Source organism: Pongo abelii, chromosome 5 (assembly GCF_028885655.2).
Source record: "Pongo abelii isolate AG06213 chromosome 5, NHGRI_mPonAbe1-v2.0_pri, whole genome shotgun sequence".
In the NCBI taxonomy this organism is placed as follows: Eukaryota; Metazoa; Chordata; class Mammalia; order Primates; family Hominidae; genus Pongo; species Pongo abelii.
In genome coordinates this window covers 151765726-151785303 of record NC_071990.2, presented here as the reverse complement: position 1 = coordinate 151785303, position 19578 = coordinate 151765726, and the positions used below count along the sequence as shown (strand labels likewise).

The window sequence follows — 19578 nt, the reverse complement described above, 5'->3', positions numbered from 1 at the left end:
AAAAAAAAAAAAAGAAAAAACAAAAGAAAAGAAATGGAGGGGGGTAAATGGGTAAAGCACAGGAGATATTTTAGGGGGTGCAACTGTTCTGTATGATGCTGTAAGGGTGGATATATGACACTCTGCATTTGTTAAAGTCCATAGGACTGACTGCATGAAGAATGAATCTTAATGTACAATGTACGCAAATTTAAAAAGTCATTTAGGAGATTGGGGGATCCCAGGATGGAATGCAGAATGTGACAAAACAATCTATCTATATTACAAATGTATGCAACAACCTCACTGAAGGGGATAGGGGAAAGGGTACTGACCTAAGTAACTAGAAATAAGTAGAGTCTGTTAAAATCAAATGTAAAAGGAGTGCATGTAAGCACCATCTTCTAGCTGATAAAGTTGTTTCCCATAGGGATTGAGTTAACAATTCTGATATTGCTGTACATGTATACTACAACTGAACAATTAAGGGAATGGATACGGGTGGTGGGAACCACAAGTTTATCTCTGTTGGAGTAGGAGTTTAAAGACAGGCAAAGAAAGGGGGCTAGCACGACCCATGTGGTAATATATTAGAATCAAAGACATCAAATGAGCTGATGTTTAGCTTGGTATAGATGCTGATGGTTACATATGGAAATATTTGTAGCTATGTATATGCAAATTAGAATACACACATATATTTTCTTGCTGTCATGTGAGAGATCTTAGAAACAATGACATTTCAGTAGCAACAAGTACGCTTGGCATCTCTTATCTTGGTTTCTTTTCTTTTCTTTTTTCTTTTTCTTTTTTTTTTTTTTTTTTTTTTGAGACAGTCTTGCTCTGTCACCCAGGCTGGAGTGCAATGGCATGATCTCGGCTCACTGCAGCCTCTGCCTCCTGGGTTCAAGTGATTCTCCTGTCTCAGCCTCCTGAGTAGCTGGGATTACAGGAGCATGCCACCACATCTGGCTAATTTTTGTATTTTTAGTAGAGACGGGGTTTCGCCATGTTGGCCAGGCTGATCTCGAACTCCTGACCTCAGGTGATCTGCCCTCCTTGGCCTCCCAAAGTGCTGGGATTACAGGCATGAGCCACCACACTCGGCCATATCTTTGTTTCTAATACCATTCTCTAATAAAAGGAATCAGGGCTCCTTGGAGTAATGGCTGACTCTGAATCTGGGGCAGGAAACATACAAGATGAGACTAGAGTATTTTGTAGTGCTAGAAAGTAAAGAAGTGTTAAATACATACACACACACGATCATGAGGGTATGTCAAAGGAACACAGGAACCAATCAAAACAGCTCCCAATAGCCAAAGCTGGAATAATATGGGCCACGAAATAAAGTAATATTGAATTATAATCCAAAACAAACAATAAATATACATGATCCATACTGACATAAATAAAGCAGACTAAATAAACAAATGAGGAAGAAGAGATAAATCTCCCATGCAAAAGAATTCCGTATAAATTATGTGGCTACACAATGAGGCAGAACATAACTTCCCATTACTTAAGAATGAGCTACTGGGCACGGTGGCTCCCGCCTGTAATCCCAGCACTTTGGGAGGCTGAGGCAGGTGGATCATGAGGTCAGGGGATCGAGACCATCCTCGCTAACGCGGTGAAAACCCGTCTCTACTAAAAAATACAAAAAAAAAAAATTAGCTGGGCGTGGTGGCGGGCACCTGTAGTCCCAGCTACTTGGGAGGCTGAGGCAGGAGAATGGCGTGAACCCGGGAGGCGGAGCTTGCAGTGAGCCAAGATCGCGCTACTGCACTCCAGCCTGGGCGACAGAGCGAGACTCCGTCTCAAAAAAAAAAAGAATGAGCTACACATAGTGATTTTCTTCCAAAGAATACAGTGTGGAAAGGGAGGGAGTAGCTGTACAGTGGAGAAGCCTGACAGACACTATCTCAGCCAGGTGCTCAAGGTGAATATCAACAGTAACAAGCCAAGATTACAGGATGTACCTTCACAGAATGTGATAAAAGTGTTTCTTTACCGTTTGGGTCTTCCTCCCTCAAACCCATAAACGCAGTCTAATCATGAGAAAAACATCCGACAAATGCCATGTGAGGAACATTCTACAAAATACCTAAAAAGTACTCCACAATACTGTCAAGGTCATCAAAAACAAAGGAAGGCTGAGAAACTGGCATAGCCAAGGGAGTCTAAGGAGACATGCCAGGTAAATGCAATGTGGTGTCCCGGATGGGATCCTGGAACAGAAAAAGGACTCTAGGCAAAAACTAAAGAATCTGAACAAAGTATGGACTTTAGAGAATAATAATGTATCAATATTGGTTCATTCATTGTGACAAATGTATAATTCTAACATATGTTGCTAACAGGTAAAACCTGTTGCAGAGTATATGGCAACAGTGTTCTGTCTTCACAATTTTTCTGTAAATCTAAAACCATCTAAAACATAAAGCTTATTTGTTTAAAAAAAAAAAGAATGCCTGGCAGAGACAGATGAAGGAACTAGTGGGTGGATATTGGAAGGAGGGACAGAAGGACAGCACACTGGCTGATAGAAGGATGGATGGATGCTGGGATGGCTGATGGATGGATAATTGATAGACTGGCTTAGAAAGCCGAGAGCACACAAGACAAAAACTGGAATGGGCACTTGGAATTTAGCAACATGGAGGTCATGAGCCTTCTGGGTGGAAAAGAAGGACAAGCCACACAGCAGTGGCTAAGAGGGGCACAGAAGTTGACAAAATGCGATCAAAGAATATAGACAATCTCTGTCAAATCTGGCTGAAGAGAGGAAGAAAAAGAGAGAAAGGCTTTTGTGTGTATTTGTGTTCTATTACTTTACTGAGGTATAATTTACATATCCTGAACTGCACAGGTCTTCAGTATACAGTCTATGACTCTTGAAACAAAGGAATGGCTGATGATACCGGAGAAGTCAGCCCCTGAGCAGGTGGAAAGGGCTGGGCTCCAGAAGGAAGTTGAAGAGTGATCCAATCTTCCTTTTACCTTTCCTTCCGTCCTGTGGGTGGTGGTACCATCCTCATCCTCAGAGACTGTCTTTCCTGCCCCCCAAAAATGAAGACACCAAAGGAGTCTTCCAAAGTGTTATGTGTTCTATCCAAAGTGTTATGGCTGCTTCCTCTGAAAATATAAAGAATCTAATATGAACACATTTACTGGCTTTTTTTTCCTTATTTATAATTTTTTAAAAATTTAAACCCCATCTTCCTCAAAAAGAGAAGACGGAAAAAACACCAATTGAGCTATTCCAAACATTGTAAAGCCCCGTGGCAGGAGAGGGCTTGTGCCCCTTTCTTACCCACGACAATAAAACAGTGGGATACGCATGCCCACCCCTTCTAAAAAACAACTTTGAAGTTATTCTAAGAGAAATACATGTGCATTGCACAAAACAGATAAACAAAATAAATTACCCATAATGATACTAAAAAGCACTACTAATAGTTCTCATGTATCATCCGAATCTCTTTTCTAGGTACATATAAAAGATATCCTATGAAAAAAGAGTTTTACCTAGAATACATGTTATCTATTATCACTTAAATGTGATAGCGCTCCCATCGCAGAAAGTAATTCTCTTGAAGCAACCCAACAAGATTTTCCATTCTGGAGTGTTGATTAGAGATTCTGGAGTGTTGATTAGATTATTCTATATTCATAAAACCTGGTGTGTGACCAGATTTGCAATCAAGGTAGAAACTCCACCAAAATTATTCCATAATAAAAAAAAATCTCATAAGCCTCTGCCCCCCATTGGGTCAAAGAACAACCTTTAATTTGAATACATAGATTAACAAGGCAGAATTAGCTATAGCAAAAGCATAGTAGATGTTGATAATAATACTTTCATAAATATTCTGAGCTTTTGGGGGGATGGTTTTTCATATTTATTAATCCTCAAAATTTCTCTGAAAGGATTAGATCGTTTAAAAGTGGAAATTAAAGTTAGCCAAAGATGATGACTGAAATCACTCTTAATAAAGGTAGGTAGTGGGCAGCCTGCTCATCCTTCTAGACAGACCAAGCCAGCTCCCCCACCCCAGGAAGATGGGAGGGTCTATCTTAGAAGGCAATGTCTCTGCTATGGTTTGAGTGTCCCCATCAAAACGCATGTTGGAACCTTAATTCCCAGTGCAGCAATGTTGGGAGGTGGAAACTTTAAGAGGTGGAACTTAATGGGAAGAGCTTGGGTCACAGAGACTCCGCCCTCTGGGCCTAGGTGTCTTGGTGCAGTTCTCACTACAGTGAGTGAGTTCTTGCTCTTGTGAGACTGAATTCATTCTGGAGGTGACAGATTAGTTCCCACCAGGGCAGGGTCTGTTTTGACCCTTCACCTGTGTCCACTTCCCCTTTGACCTTCCATCATGTTATGACATGGCATGAGATTCTCCCTAGAAGCCCAGAAGCCAAACGGATGCAGTGCCATGCTTCTGGGACTCCCCAGCCTCCAGAATCATGAGCCAAATAAGCCTCTTTCTTGATAAATCACCCAGTCTCAGGTATTCTGCTACAGCAACACAAAATGGACTAAGACATCCTCTCAATCAGGGCATAAAGGATGTGAAAAGAACCTGTGAGTGTTATCAGTAGGCATCTCTGAAATGAGATAATGAGACAAACTGTTTCCCACCACCAGTAAGAAGCCATACTTAGGAGCTTTTCTGTTTGTTTTGATTTTGTAAAGTGGGGCTAGAGTTAGGAAGACATTCACAAGCATGGATTCCTGGAGCAGAAGGCTGAGGTCCACACCCACTCCACCCCTCCTGTGTAGACCACACTCTCTCACATCCTCGGAGTTGTGGTTGTAACAGCTGACATGAGAATTTCATTTTACTAAATATTTTATACATTATCTGTATCTCATTCTTTGCCTTCCTTCAGAGTTTATAGTAAGGTGTCAGTAGTTAACTAAGTAAACTAATTCCTCATTTTGTTCTTCAGAGTGATGAGTTAACTCAACCTTGGGATCATTCACCATTGAATGCAGCCCGTCACCTCTTTGAACCCCCAAAAGGGTTCTTAATCTAAGTCTAACATGGGATGTTCCCAAGGTTTAAGGCGTGACTGGCAGCTAAATGCTTTGGAGTCTCTGGCTAGTTCAGGTGACAACCTTTCCATTTACCTAAGTACAGACAAGTTTTCATTATCTAAACATCTCTCCATGTAAACTGCTTCTGGTATAAGATTAGTAAATGCTGAACCATCTTGCATGATGAAGAAATGGAATATCTTAACATAACAAAAGGCACTTGTCTAACAGAGATAGTACGTGTTGTTTTTTAGTTTTAATATTTCTAGGGTGCTTTCATTATAGCAAGCATAATCATGTTTTAGCACCAAATCAATTACTCATTTTCTTTTGACTTGTCAGAGAGCTGCCACACCCCAACACAAACATGAGAAAAACCAGTTGACTAATTTGAATTGTTATGTAGAGTATTAGCTCATAAGAACCAAACAGAAAAGCTATCTCTGCCAATCTGAAAACTCAACACCTCACCTACCTGGCTTGAAACAGATTTAATTCCATTAATATTAGCAGAAATGAATGAAATGGCTTTACCAATGTGTGCACTATTGACATACAAATATAAGAGAAAAATATTAACAGATGATTGGCGGCAGTAGCTAAGGACTTGAGTAAAAACATCATTTAGCATAAGCAAACCAAGTTATTAATAGTTTTTTACATTGTATTTAGAAAAAGCATTACTTTACTTCTACCACGTCAATGATAATATCTGCTGCTTTCAAATATGTAAGATAAAATATATACTCTGTATTCCTTGCCTTATTTAAAGTGAGTTTCTAACTTTTAACCTCAAAAGAGATTGAGCATGGAGTCAATTCCATCTAAATAGATAGACCAAGAGTGCAAGGACTCCATGATCAATGGCTCATGCAAACCCGGCAAAGAAAGAAAGAAGTAGCTCACTCACTGGGGTGTCTACTTCAGAGATAATGGATTTGAATTTTTCTTTTTTTTTTTTTTTTTTGAGACAGAGTCTCACTCTGTCGCCCAGGCTGGAGTGCAATGGCGCGATCTCGGCTCACTACGATCTCTGCCTCCCAGGTTCAAGCGATTCTCTTGCCTCAGCCTCCCGAGTAGCTGGGATTACAGGTGCCCACCATCACACCTGGCTAATTTTTGTATTTTAAATAGAGATGGGGTTTTACCATGTTGTTCAGGCTGGTCTCAAACTCCTGACCTCAAGTGATCCACCCGCCTCAGCCTCCCAAAGTGCTGGGATTACAGGCGTGAGCCACCGCGCCCAGCCAGGATTTGCATTTTTCTTAAGAAATGGCTGACTCCTGTAAATGGTTCACTTGAGAAATAACAGAATCCTGTAAACTGTTCAACTAAGATGAAAGCATATTTGAAAATGTATCAAGTAAATCAAACAAAAAAGATTTGCTCAGTGTATTGGCCAAACATGCTAGAATACATGGAAGGTATCTGGGGGGAAACGGTGCAACTGATGTTCACAGTTTCCAGGAAGCAAGTCTTCCTCTTGTTACTGGCAGTTTAAACTTGAGCATCTTACTAAGACTCTTGGAGCCTCCCCGTTTTCTCATTTTTAAATGGAGTAGCTACTTATATCACAGAGTATTTATGTGGGTCAAACGGGATTATCTGATGGTGCTTTATGATTCTATCATTATACCAAATAAACAAATATTACAAAGAATAAGTTCTGCTTTTCACTTCCTGCCAGAACTGTCCATAAAAAATCTTAAGCTTTTCTTGTTATCCCATCCTATTAGTCCTAAAACTAACTATAAAGAGACATTCCAGGAATAAACTCCCCAATAGAAAGTAATTTGCTTAGTATAGATTTAGTCATGCTCTTATTCAGGCTAATTTGTACATTTCACCTTGTTAAATTTTACTCCTGAAAGCTGCTGTGATTTTCCCTCTCAGATGCTCATTTCATATCTCAAAACGAACCTCCCTCAAGTTAAAATAAATACCACCATTAGTTAATTATGAGGTACCAAGATAAAGGACAAATAATAAGTACAGAAAAGCACCCCGCAAAGCCAATATTATAGGTTATATGCCTAAAAATCTTAAGTCAAACATGCCATTTCTTAAAGGTTAACCCAATTAAATGCAAAGAAAAAGCAGCTATGGTGGCTCTAAGTGTCTGTGCTGTCAGATTCCAAACTTAACTTGAAAGCCAATAGTTAAGGAGGAGTTTCAGAGGAGGAAAAGATGATTTAAAAAAAAAAAGTTATTAATCTAATCCTTACGTTCTAGTCCCTACCCAAGCCACTCACACAAGACATCATGCCCAGTGCAGGATGGATACGCTCCCACTTCAGCTACAGGAAATTAGCTCTGCAAATTCGATGGCCCTTTGGTGAACTAGTTTAATCCTTGTCTCAGGGTTGCCTTGAAGGGGAAGACACTTCTATTTCTCCTGCTTTCAATATCACCCTTTCCCTGATACATCTCACTTTCGCCAGTGCAGCCCTGGCTTTAGCATAGAACATCTAAAGGTTAGAGCTAGAAAGCCCCAGACCTCCCTCATTTTTTTCAAATGAAGAAAGAAAACCTGAAAATAAACTCTGCTGGTGAAAATGACTTGCCAAGCTCATCTAGCTGGTCAGAGGCGGCCCGACTAGGATGGAGCTCACAGGCAAGGGCCATTCCCACTACCTCACACTGGGAACAGTCGACAGGAATTAATCTCATAGGTGCCAGCAAGGTTCCCACAGCCACAAAGCATACATCCTGCCCTGGCTTATTCATTCCTGAAGCCCAGCCCTTAAGAGATTACTTTCTCTTACTTAAGATCTGACTTCCTATTAAAATGAAAGATAAGTAAATTGTTTTTAGTCATTTGCAATATAATGTCAGTGAATTTATCATATCCTTTCCTGAACACAGACTTTGAGTAAAGAAATGTGCAGCCACTATATACTAAATAACTGTATTGAATATACTAACACAACTGTGAACAGGACAGAGTCCCTGCCCCAAAGAGCTTTCAATCATATGGTCTCCTCCATTCTTCTGCCATAATGGGAGGTGTTTGTTCCTTTACTTTTCCTACTTTTTCCCTTACACAGTTTAAAAGGGTGAAGCTTCTTATAACCCCTTTCCTGCCCTATGTTATCTGTTGAACAAACGAATGAATGAGTGAGTGAATGAATATTCCAGCCCTCCACAGCTCCTTCCACAGGTTTCCCCGTGGATTCTTTCAAAATGAAGAAGCTGTTTCTTAATCATTTTATTCCTCAACCATAAAGTGATGATTTAGAGACCCACCCACGCTCTGGTCTTCTCTTTTTTCTAAGCTTTTACTCAGTGGAACAGATTTCCAAAATGCCAGTGCTGACTAAGAAAAACCTAGTGAGAATATATTGGCCCCAACTTTTAAGCAGAGGCAGGAATCCAGGGTTTCATTCTTGTTCTATGAAGACTTGCGTGAGCCTGTTGCTCTGAGTCTTATCCACAGATGGAAAAGCACTTGCTACTTCCTTGCACAAGCATTTCTACTCACATAGAAATAAGCAATTCCTGTGCAAACAAAATTCTTGGACATGCTGAAGACTTAAAATTACAGAGAATGGCAGTAACTTGTGATCCCTTTCTTTGAAGACTTTCATTACCCCATACATCTGTGCCTTATGCCACAACTTCCTTCTAGTTCAGAGGTTCAAAGGACTCCATAGTTATAATTTATAACCAGGAAAAAGAACCATAACTTCAAGTTGACAGTGAAAGAGCAGGTTTTCAATACAGGCAGAGCCAAATTATATTCATATGTTTAATTTTGGGAACACATTTCTGAAATGCACATCATGAAACCAGAAGATGCAGCCACTGTCACTCACTGACAGTCAAATAAATAGCACGGACTGAGTGGCTCAACAACAAGCATTTCTGTCTCACAGTTCTAGAGGCTGGAGGTCTGAGATCAGGGTGCCAGCATCCTCCTCCTGGTCTACAGGTGGCCGTCTTCCATCTTCTTGCTGTGCTTTCACGCTGTGCCCTTGCATGGCAGCGAGAGCGAGTTCTGGCCTCTTCCTCCCCTTTTAAGGGCATTAATCACATCACAGGGCCTCCACCCTCACGACCTCATCTAACACTAATGACCTCCCCAAAGTCCTCCCTCCAAATACCATCACTCTGGGGACTAGCGTTTCAACCTATGAATCTGGGGGGACACAAACATTCAGTCCATAGCAGAGACACCCAAGTGCAGCCAGGTGTGTGAGTCACCAGGGCTGCAAAGCTACAAGATTCTGCCTTCAGGAGGCTGCAGTGAGGGTGGGAGACAGGATTACAGAAAGAGGGGCCCTGGAAAGGCCCCAGAGCCAGCCTGACAGTAGGAGATGGATCAGAGAAGCTCCCAGGAAGGCACTGCCAAGTGCCAGGCTAAGAACAGGTGCGAGCTAGACAGCTAGGGAGTGGGGGCGGGGAGGGGGGTGGAGGTGATTATGGCGGAGGGGCTCCTGCTGAGCTGCCTTAGGGACTCAGCTGATAGCTGAAGCAGTAGGGCTGGGGGTGACCAGAGACAAGTCCAGAGACTGGGGCAGGGAAACCCCTGAGCCCTGGTCACATGCTAAGGGGCTCCTGCTTTATCCTGAAGGCTGTGGGGAACAAGATCCCACCTGGATTTTAGAAAACACACCAGCTGCAGCACATGGGGGTGGCTCTGAAGCACAGTGGGGAGCTGGAGCAGGGACAGAGCAGGAGGCCCAACCCAGGAACCAGAGACCCTGCCAACTGCCAGCCATGTGGCCTCTGACGGGGGCCTGCAGCTCAAGCTCTCTGTACTTCAGTTTCTTCACCTACCTTGAAGAGTACTGCGAGGATTAAATTAGCACCCACGAAGGACAAGGTTTGCAATCAGCACTTCTTAAATGGAGCTATTGGGAGCAATGGGAGCATCACAGCTAAGTGACCTTGGAATCAGTGTGAACTTGGACAAGGACAAGCGACAACTTCTTGGATCTCAGCTGCTTCCTCCAAAAAATGAAGAAATGAAGATAATCCCATTTCCTTCATAAAGTTGTTGCGAGGATTGATGGTATGAGGTAAGATGCATAAATATCCTGGCTGTCACCTGAGAGCTGGGTTAGTCCCAGAAGTAGTAGAAACAATAGCCGCAGTGGTGGAGGGTCCAGTAGCAGAAAGATTGGTTGCTGTAATTTGAAAGAAACTGGACTACAGTGACCATTGCTATTATACAGGTGAGAAGTTACAAGGAGTAACTTAAGGCAGTGGCAGGGACCAGTGGGGACTCATATTCCAGAGCTGTAGGAGCATCAACAAGACTTTGTGACAGCAAGGAGGAGGCAAGAGATAAGCATGCCACGTAATCTTGGGCTGGGACAACTGTGGACAGCAGCGCCTGCCACCCACTGAGGGAAGTGAGAAAGAGGAGCAGGTTTCCTAAGGAAGATGAGAAACTCATTTTCAGACCAGTTGAATATGAGGTTTCTCTGGGGTACTAAGTGGCACTGTCCATTTCAAAGTTGTCTGAATACATCTGGCACTCAGAAAACAGATCAGGGCTAAAAATACGGAGTTACACGTTGTCCGCATATGGACAGCAACTAAAGCCACAGGAAGAGTCCTGTCATCCAAAAAGAGCACACAGGAGTGAAGGAAAACAAAACAAAACAAACAAACAAACAAGAAACAGAAAAGAGAGCCAGGGCCCGAAGACAGAGAAATGTCATCATTGAAGAGCAGGCAAGAGAGGAAAAACCCAGAAAGGGAAGAAGGACAAGGCAGCATGTGCGGCAGGGGAATACAGGGCGGAGGAGGGGAAGCTATTTGTGTGGTAGTGAGGGATGGTGGTGGTTTAAACAGAAGAGAAAGACTTCAACTTGTGTATATGCTGAAATGAATGGGCCAGAGAGGTTGAAAACTCAGCCAAGAAAGGGGTGTCATGAATGAAGTGCCTGGAGGGTGGCTGGTCTAGCTTGCAGAGGAGGAGACTGGGAGGGCAGAGAACAGAAGAGGTGCCTTGGAAAGACTGGTGAAGGCTTGAACTAGCCCAGTGCAGGAAACAAGAGCAAGAGCATGCACTACAAACTAAACCATGTGGCCAAAGCATGTGCCACATGGAAAATAAAATTCAGATTTGATTCTTCCCTCCATCTAGAAAGAGACTTCTTGACAGAGAGCTGTGGGCTAGGCAAGGGAGGCCAGGGGCTGCCAGGTTGTTTTAGGCTGGGAGGAAAAGGACAAACAGAAGACAGCAAAAGCACACATGTACCCACAGAGATGAGAACAGCAGGCAGAACTAGTGTAGCAGGGGCACGTTAGGAGCGAAGGAAAAGACAGTGGACGGGACTCAGGGAAGATCACATTTGCAAAAGAATTCTGTCAACCTAAACTTCAAAGTCAATTGGCTACCATTACCACCTTTCAGTTCCTGTTTGGAACAAGTAAGTCAATGAAGAAAGGTGTATTTTCCAACAGCACTGACATAAAGCTGTAAGGATGCAAGAATGTGATATGACTGTAGCAACAAAAACACAGATTGACTTTTTCCCCAGCCATGTCTATGATAAAGGAATACCACCAACTAAATTCAGATACAAAAACATCAGTGACTTTTAAACATTTGCTGAACATTGATCCTTTTTCATTCATTCAAGCAAATGCTTAAAGGTTGAAGAATTGTGTCCCGCTACGAACTTTTAAATGATGAAAATTAAGACAGTTCCTTGCCTTCAAGTTGTTACAGTCTAACTTCCCTGCACATATGTAAAAATCCACCAAAACATAGAGAATGAGGAAGGCTCTAGAAACAGGAGGAATAGTTTAGAGAATATTTGCCCATGTTCAAGTTCAAACATACACCAACACCCCTGACCCTAAAGTAACCCCATACTCTTCTCCAAATTATTGCACCAAATAGATGTGAATACCTTGTTTTCTTCACCCCTTTCCTCTGTCTCCACATCATAGAGAATAACCAACAGTTAATGGCAGCTTGTGGCTCCAATAACAACACTGACATGCTATGTCCTAAGTACTGTGCTTGGTGTCTCAACAATCAGTCCTCCTGACAGCCCTGCAAAGGCACCAGGATTATTTCCTTCAACATATAGAGAAAGTAGCCAGGCACGGTGGCTCACGCCTGTAATCCCAACACTTTGGAAGGGTGAGGCTCACAGATCACTTAAGCCCAGGAGCTGGAGACCAGCCTCGCCAACATAGTGAAACCTTGTCTCTACAAAAAAAAAAAATTAGGTGGGAGGATCACTTGAGCCTGGGAGGTCAAGGATGCAATGAGCCGTGATAGCCCCACTGCACTCTAGCCTGGGCAACAGGAGGAAGACTGTCTGAAACATATGCATATACACACACACATATATATATATGGAGAAAGTGAGGCTCAGAGGGGTGAAGGAAATTGCCTGATCACATATACCCACTGAATGACAGAGCCACATGTGAATTCAGGTTCATCTCACTTCAAAGCACACATTGTAACCACTGATTCCACCCTGCATTTCCCTAACTACTGTTCCAAAGGGAATGTGTTAAGCAGTTTTCTTTTCTTCCTTTGGCAATTTAGAATTCTTTTATCTACTGACTTTTTTTTTTCTTTTTATTTGAGGCAGGCTGTTGCCCAGGCTGGAGTACAGTGGTGAGATCTTGGCTCACTGCAGCCTCGACCTCCCCGGGCTCAGGTGATCCTCCCCACCTCAGCCTCCTGAGGAGCTGGGACCACCGGCGCATGCCACCATCTTTGGCTAATTTTTGTATTTTTTGTAGAGACGGAGTTTCATCATGTTCCTCAGGCTGGTCTCCAACTCCTGGCCTCAAGCGATCCGTCAGTGCTGGGATTACAGGCGTGAGCCACCATGCCTGGCTTTATCTACTGACTTTTTGCATGTGTAATTTATTCCTTAGTAGTTTACAGGTTGAGTTTATGGAGTTCGGGGGGTTTTGTTGTTGTTTAAAAGCCTGTGCTCAAATACCTGAACAAATGGGGATTTACCAAACAATCCACAAGACGAGTTCTAAGCAGCAGTTCCTACCTTCCAGCTTGAGCGCTAATAAAGTAGCAAAGCTGGCTGATGTGATACTGTACCTGGAAAAGTCTACAGAAATCCAGGATCTGCACGTAAAAGGAGAGGCCTCATCCAGGTACAAGAACTAAGCCGCTAACAGTGGTGTCCCCCACATGCACTCACAGTCCATTTACAAGGTACAACAGCAGCATCTGGGAACAGGCAAACCATGGGGTTCACATAGGTGCCAGGCTCTGTCCTGTCTCAGGAGGCAGGACAGGGCATTCATTAAGGTGCGCCTGACTCCCTGGCCACAGCCTTGTTCTGTCACATCCCAGCTGAGAGTCCTGGGGCAACTTCTTAACTTCTCTGTGTCTCAGATTCCACCTCCACAAAATGGGGGTCTCAGAGTTGTTGCCAAGATTACATGAACCTTACCTAGTACATGCTAAGTACTCAGCCAGTGTCTGCTAACTCTATTACACATGTTTAGGCTTCTCCCTTTCAGAAGCAGTATTTTTAAAATTGCAGGTCACAACTCATAAATGCATTATGAAACAAATTTAGAAAAATAAAATCATCATTTTTCAGAAAGTGAGGAATAAAACATTGTATTTAAACACTAATGATGTTATGTTTCAGATTACTTTTATAATATTTTTCCTTAGCATACAGTAAGATTAAGTGGTGCCCTATGACTCTCTGTTTCTCTGTATCCATGTGTCAGGCAGCAATCTATATATCCAGATGTTATCAGGCAGCAATCAACATGGTATTTCTTTCTGTGTCACCACCATCTCTCAGAAGACAGTTTTTATAAAATGGGGGTAACAGGGAGTTAGGGAAGACTGAAAGGTATAGTAAGTCAGGAACCCTTTTATAAAAAGCAGACACTGGAAGCAAAGGGAAAAACCTACTAAGGTGACAGAACAACACAGCAAGTACCCGAGGTACACAAGCCTGTTTATGGCTAGGATGCTACGGGCATTGCAATCATCTGAGCTTAGCAACATGTTTTTATTTCCAAAGCAAATTGAATTGCAAAACTGGAAGTACAGATGTTATCTTGATGCTGGGCAAACTTGGAAATATTCATATGACTTATCCAGTAAGTCATCTTGCAGTACTTGTTAAAGTAGATATTATGCCAGATTTCAAATGCTCTTAAAAACCACCAGAGTTGGCTGGGCGCAGTGGCTCAAGCCTGTAACCCCAGCACTTTGGGAGGCTGAGGCAGTCGGATCATGAGATCAGGAGTTCAAGACCAGCCTGGCCAACATAGTGAAACCCTATCTCTACTAAAAATACAAAAATTAGCTGGGCATGGTGGCACGCATCTGTAGCCCCAGCTACTCGGGAGGCAGAAGCAGGAGAATTGTTTGAACCCAGGAGGCAGAGGTTGCAGTGAGCTGAGATTGCGCCACTGCACTCTAGCCTAGGCAACAGAGAGAGACTTCATCTCAAAAAAACAAAAACAAAACAAAAAAAAACCCACCAGGGTTTGGAAGAGATTAAAAAAAAAAAAAAAAGGTCTTTAAACAGAAATCCTTAAATGTGGATGTAGATGTAGATTTAGTCTAACGGTTACATTATAATCAAATTCCTAGCTGAAAATTATCTGTATAAGCCTTCCCAAGAGAAGATGAGATGGAAAAGACCTATAAGCACATAACAAATCATTTTGGAATCCAATAAAAGTACTTATCTATGTATTCAAAAGGCTATTTGACATGGTATTTTACAATGCTGCCCTTAGACTGGGTAAGAGGGGACCACATCTCTGGGCCCCACTCCTGCCATAACCTGTCTTCCTGAAGACTTCCTAGGACAAAGTGGACACATCTATCCAGAACCAGTGTCCCTCCACCTGGTTTTAGTCAGTGATCCAGGTCCCCAGAATTCCCTTCTCAAATCCCAAGTAGCTTCTAGGGCATGAACAAGCTCCTCCCAGATCTGTTCTGGCCTAGGGGGACATCACCACTGGTGTGTGCAGAGGCATCATGGTCAAGGAGTGGCAGGTGCATACCAAGACTGGGCGTGCAAGTGGACACAGTGTCCTTTACCAGGTGGGACTGTACCAAGGATGGGAAGCAAAAGGGAAGAAACCCAGGCCAGGGCAGTCTCCTAACTGCATTTCAGCTCATGACTCTGGGAAATAACATTTTGAATTCAAAATGCAAACCTAGCCTTCCAGGTCATTATGAAGATGTAGCTGTCAAGATCAGTGGATAGAAGAAATTTTATACAAATGTTGTTAGTTTAACTCATAAGTTTTAAACATTTAAACACATGCCTTGTAGACCTACATTTGTTCTCTTGCACGGTACAGACAGGCCTCGTGGTTATACAGTGGACTCAGATTCCAGACTGGGTTCATCCTCAACCCCAACCCACCCACCAGCTACATGAGCTTGAAGCAGCCTTTTAATCCTCTCTGAGTCTTCACTTCTTTATTTACATTTAAACAAGGATAAAAAGAACATCTTCTTTATAGTGTTGTTATGAAGACTAAATGAATTAGCCCAAAGTACCTAGAAGAGCACCTAGTCACCTAGTAGGTAGGTAATAAATTCCCCTATGACATTATTCTCATACAAAACTGATTAGTCACTGCACACTTCCAGAAAAAAACACAGACAGAAAGTGGTTCTGTGTATTTCTTCTTTCCTCTTCCTCTTTCTAAATACATTGCTTTACACTGCTCCAAAAGATTATTTTCTATTCTGAAAAGGTCAAGTCATGTGACTCCTGACCTGCCTGGGTCAAGTTCTTCTGAAATTAAAGATGTGTTCATATTCTACCCCAACTCAGCAGATAACTCAAGCCTTTGGCAGGTTTGAGGTTTGAAGGCTGGGAAATTGGCTGTGTCACTTTCATGGGCTAAACATTTGAAAGAATTACCATTTTTAAGTATAAAAAGGACATTTCCTAATCTTCATACGCATGAGGTTCGGAGCTGTAAGCCAGGGTACGTCATTCTTGATTCACAAACCAGAGGCTGAAACACTTGAAGCTATCAACAAAGAAAGGTTACTCAACAAGAGAACCCAATGCTAAAAATAGAGCACTATCAGCAGAGAAATAGATGCAAAGAGACAAGCCTTTATCTGGCTACTTATTTGCCCACGTTTCTTTATTATTAAATGGAGGTACACCACCAGCATAGTGATTACAAATTGCCAACAACCTAATTATTTCTATTCCTTCGGCCTACAATGACTGAACAAACAACTTGAAGAAAAATACTTGCCACATGTTAATGACATGAGGCAGCATACACAGCATCTTGTATTATTTCACCACAAAAACCTCCCTTTCAAATGTCTAGCTGTTTGCTATGGGTTGAAGATTTAAAACCCAAGAAGAAAAGTACAATACAAGGAAAAGATTCAAGTTCATGTTTACCCTTTAAAATATATACCTAACCTACATGTTCCACACAGGAAACTATCAAACCTCCATTTTTTCTAATTATTCTGAAGAATTTTTTAAATATATTGTTTATCAGCCTACTCAGTGGGTAGAGCTCTTTCTAGTTTCCCAATCTACGCCTAATTAGTCTCCCACAAAAAGAAACATGCTGGAGCATTGTTAATTTCAACAATGCTTTTTCTATTAATTCAAATCTTCTCCAAATCCCAAATGGAGAAAAAAAAAGTATGAAATAAATGAAAATTAACTGGATTCTACAGAGGCAGGACTAAGCACATCCATTCATCCAACAGTAATCCCATCTATATCAAATAATGTTTCTTTACAGAGTTTTACCAACTTCCTATAAAAATCTCATGAATACTTCTTATGTTTGCCAGTTTTTATTCATGCAATTAAATTAGCTTTTTGTAAGAGCTGGACTGGAGAAACAACACATTTTTACAACCCCATTTGTCATACAGTGAAGCTTCATTATATTATAATCATTCATCAGTAGTCAGTAACGAGTATGCTGTTTCCTTGTGCAATGAGGTTGTTTAAGAAAATGTGTCTTCACAACAGGCCATGAAATGTGTCAAATACAGAATACCCAACATTAGTGGTAAAGCCTGTGAGTTCATCTGGTTGTCATCTCTGTTGAAGAGCACAATAGTTGAATGAACACAAACCTAGCTTTAGCTTAGAAGCCACATTCTTAATTATTAACCCCTTCATGCTTCCACCCTTTCTAAACTCCACTCCCTTAAGAGGAGGTCACTTCATTTAGAATTAATTATTGTTATTCAAGATGCTCATGAGAGATCATTTTGGCTTCAGTCGTTTTGCTGCAGTTTATTCTACATATTTCTCCTAAATCAAATGTATACACATCCCTGAGACTTGTGTATGACCTTAGTCCCTGGACTGTGGGAAGTCACGATGTCGTGGAGGAGAGGGGAGCTGGGAGCCTGAAGCTGGCAGATCCCGGGATCCCGCAGGCCCCCCGCAGGGCTCCCGCCCTTCCACCAAGGCACCCGTCGAGGTTGCCCCAGATGCTCATTCTGCGCCCATCAATGGGAGTAACTGAGCTTAGAGAAGAAAAACTACGGCTTCAACAAAGGACAACGTGTGCAGCTCTGATAATGCAGGGAGGAATTATGGAGACACCGTCGGGGCTGGCTGGAAAGGGGAAAGCGTTCCATCTCAGGATTTTCACGGGGAATTTCAAGAACCAAGGGGGCCCCTGAGATCCCCAGAACCTCTCCTTTCCACGAGGCAGCTTCCTTCCTTCCCTGCTCGTTTTCCACAAAAATCAGGGCTGCCCGGATCCCAGCAGTGAGCGCTGCTCTCTTTGGCTGCTGTATCCCCAACCGCTGCTGAGGAGCAGCTGGAGTGAGCCCCTCCGAGCCCCGCTTTGCGCAGCTGCAGCTGGAGCCCAGAGGCGCCCGGAGCTCGGAGAAAAGCACTGTGCTCCGCAGGACCCAACCCTCCCCACGGCCACCAAGGGGGCCCGCAGCTCCCCGGGCACCGGCAGCCGAACCCAGACAGGGGCGTCCCAACCGCTGAGCCCGACGCCAGAGGGCACCGCGGGGGAGAGAAGGCGCCGCGCCTCGCTCCTGGCACTTGGTCCCCGGGAGTCAGGGACGTGCGCGCCCCGGAGCTGGAGCCCGGGAGAATTCCTGCGCGGGCACAGAGGAGCTAGAGAGGTCCCCGACCCTCCCAGCTCCGCGCCCAGGTACCTCGCAGCCGTAGAGCTGACCCAGCTGCTCCACGATCCACTCCTCCAGCACCAGCCGCTTCCGAAGCTCCTTACGATCGTATTTCACTGTCACTTTTCCCTGCTGGTGTCGCCGCTGCTGTTGCTGCTGAACCTGCCCTGCAGCGGCCGCCGTGGCCACGGGCGCCGAGTCCTCCCGGGAGGAGCCTGAGCCGCTGCTGGAGCCGGGGCTGCCACCGGCGCCACCCCGGGGGCTTTGGAAGAAAACCCGTGCGCCGCCGCCACTGGCCCCGCCGGCCGCCTCGCTGCTGCCCGTCGCCACCGACATGTCCCCGCGCGCCCGAGCCTGAGTGCGGCCCGGAGGAGGGGCGGGCGGAGCGCGCCCGGCGCCGCTACCACCTCGGGCCCGGCAGCCGCATGCGAAGAGCTCCCCGGCACCTGCTCTGCGCCGCGCGCGCCCAGCCGCCCGGCTGCTCTGGGAGGGCGGGAGGAGCTGCGGCGGGAGGGAGGAGGGCGGGGAGGACGGCGGGGCGGAGACCGCAGCCTTAAAGACGCCGCCGAGGACCCTCTCGGTCCAGCCCTCGGAGGCGGGATCTGGCGCCTGCGGCGGAGAGGGCCCGGGGCGTGGGAGTCTCCGCGGGGCGGGAAATGTGTGCGCCTAGACACCGGAGGTCGCCGATGTGTAGACTCCGGAAGGACGGGCGTGGGGCGGTGTGCCAGGGGATGCTCCTGCGCGGGTGTCCGTGGCCTCTAGTCTCGGAGACAGGGACTCGCGCTTCTCCCGCAGTCCCGGAGCGCAGGAAACGCGCCGCCTCTCGGGGCCTCCACCTGGCGCGGCCCCGGGCAGGACCCGCAGCGAAGGGGACACAGGAAAGGACCGCGACGCAGGCTCCCCCAGGAGGTTTTCCTAGCCCCACCGTCTCCTCGGTTGGCTGGGTAGTGTCCCCTCCCCTCCCAGCCCCGCCCCGCCCCGCGGCTCCAAACACACATTCCTATTCATGCCACGATGGATGCCACTTCCTCTCTGGATTGTGAGAAACATCGAAGAGGCGATGTTTGTGCAATAAGGCACTCACGGCGCTTGAGAAATTATTTCCAGACCAATGTTTTCTTTCCTTACTAAGCATCTGCTTAATCATGGGCACAGCATTCGGATATCTTCGTATCCAAAGGGCAGAAAGCGTGACGGCGCTCAGGCAAGGCGGCTGGGGGCATCCAGACAGTAAACATTTCTCTAAGACGGTCGGCGACAGGGTCCTGGTTCCACATTTCTAGTGTTGCGTCCCCTGCACTGCCAGCTTTCTCTCCATCCCATTCCAAACAGCCCCTTCCACCCAGGAGGGCAACAGCACTGCCTGACTCTACTGCAAAACATCACAGCCTAGTAGTTACACATGAAGGAGCTTCTCAGAAGGGTTAGGACAATAAGGTGGGGAGGGAAGTTGTAAACAGAAAACTGC

General features: G+C 44.6%; 1 protein-coding gene across 1 annotated transcript in view; it reads right to left on the bottom strand.

The window, feature by feature from the left end:
- Window positions 1–19025, bottom strand: part of PPP1R14C (protein phosphatase 1 regulatory inhibitor subunit 14C) — a 116996-nt gene extending 97971 nt beyond the window's left edge. Inside the window, exon 1 of the mRNA XM_024249204.3 lies at window positions 18141–19025. Within this exon, the coding sequence (XP_024104972.3) occupies window positions 18141–18446 (306 nt within the window). The 5' untranslated portion in view covers window positions 18447–19025. The remainder of the gene's footprint in view (window positions 1–18140) is intronic.
- Between the last annotated feature and the right edge of the window lie 553 nt (window positions 19026–19578).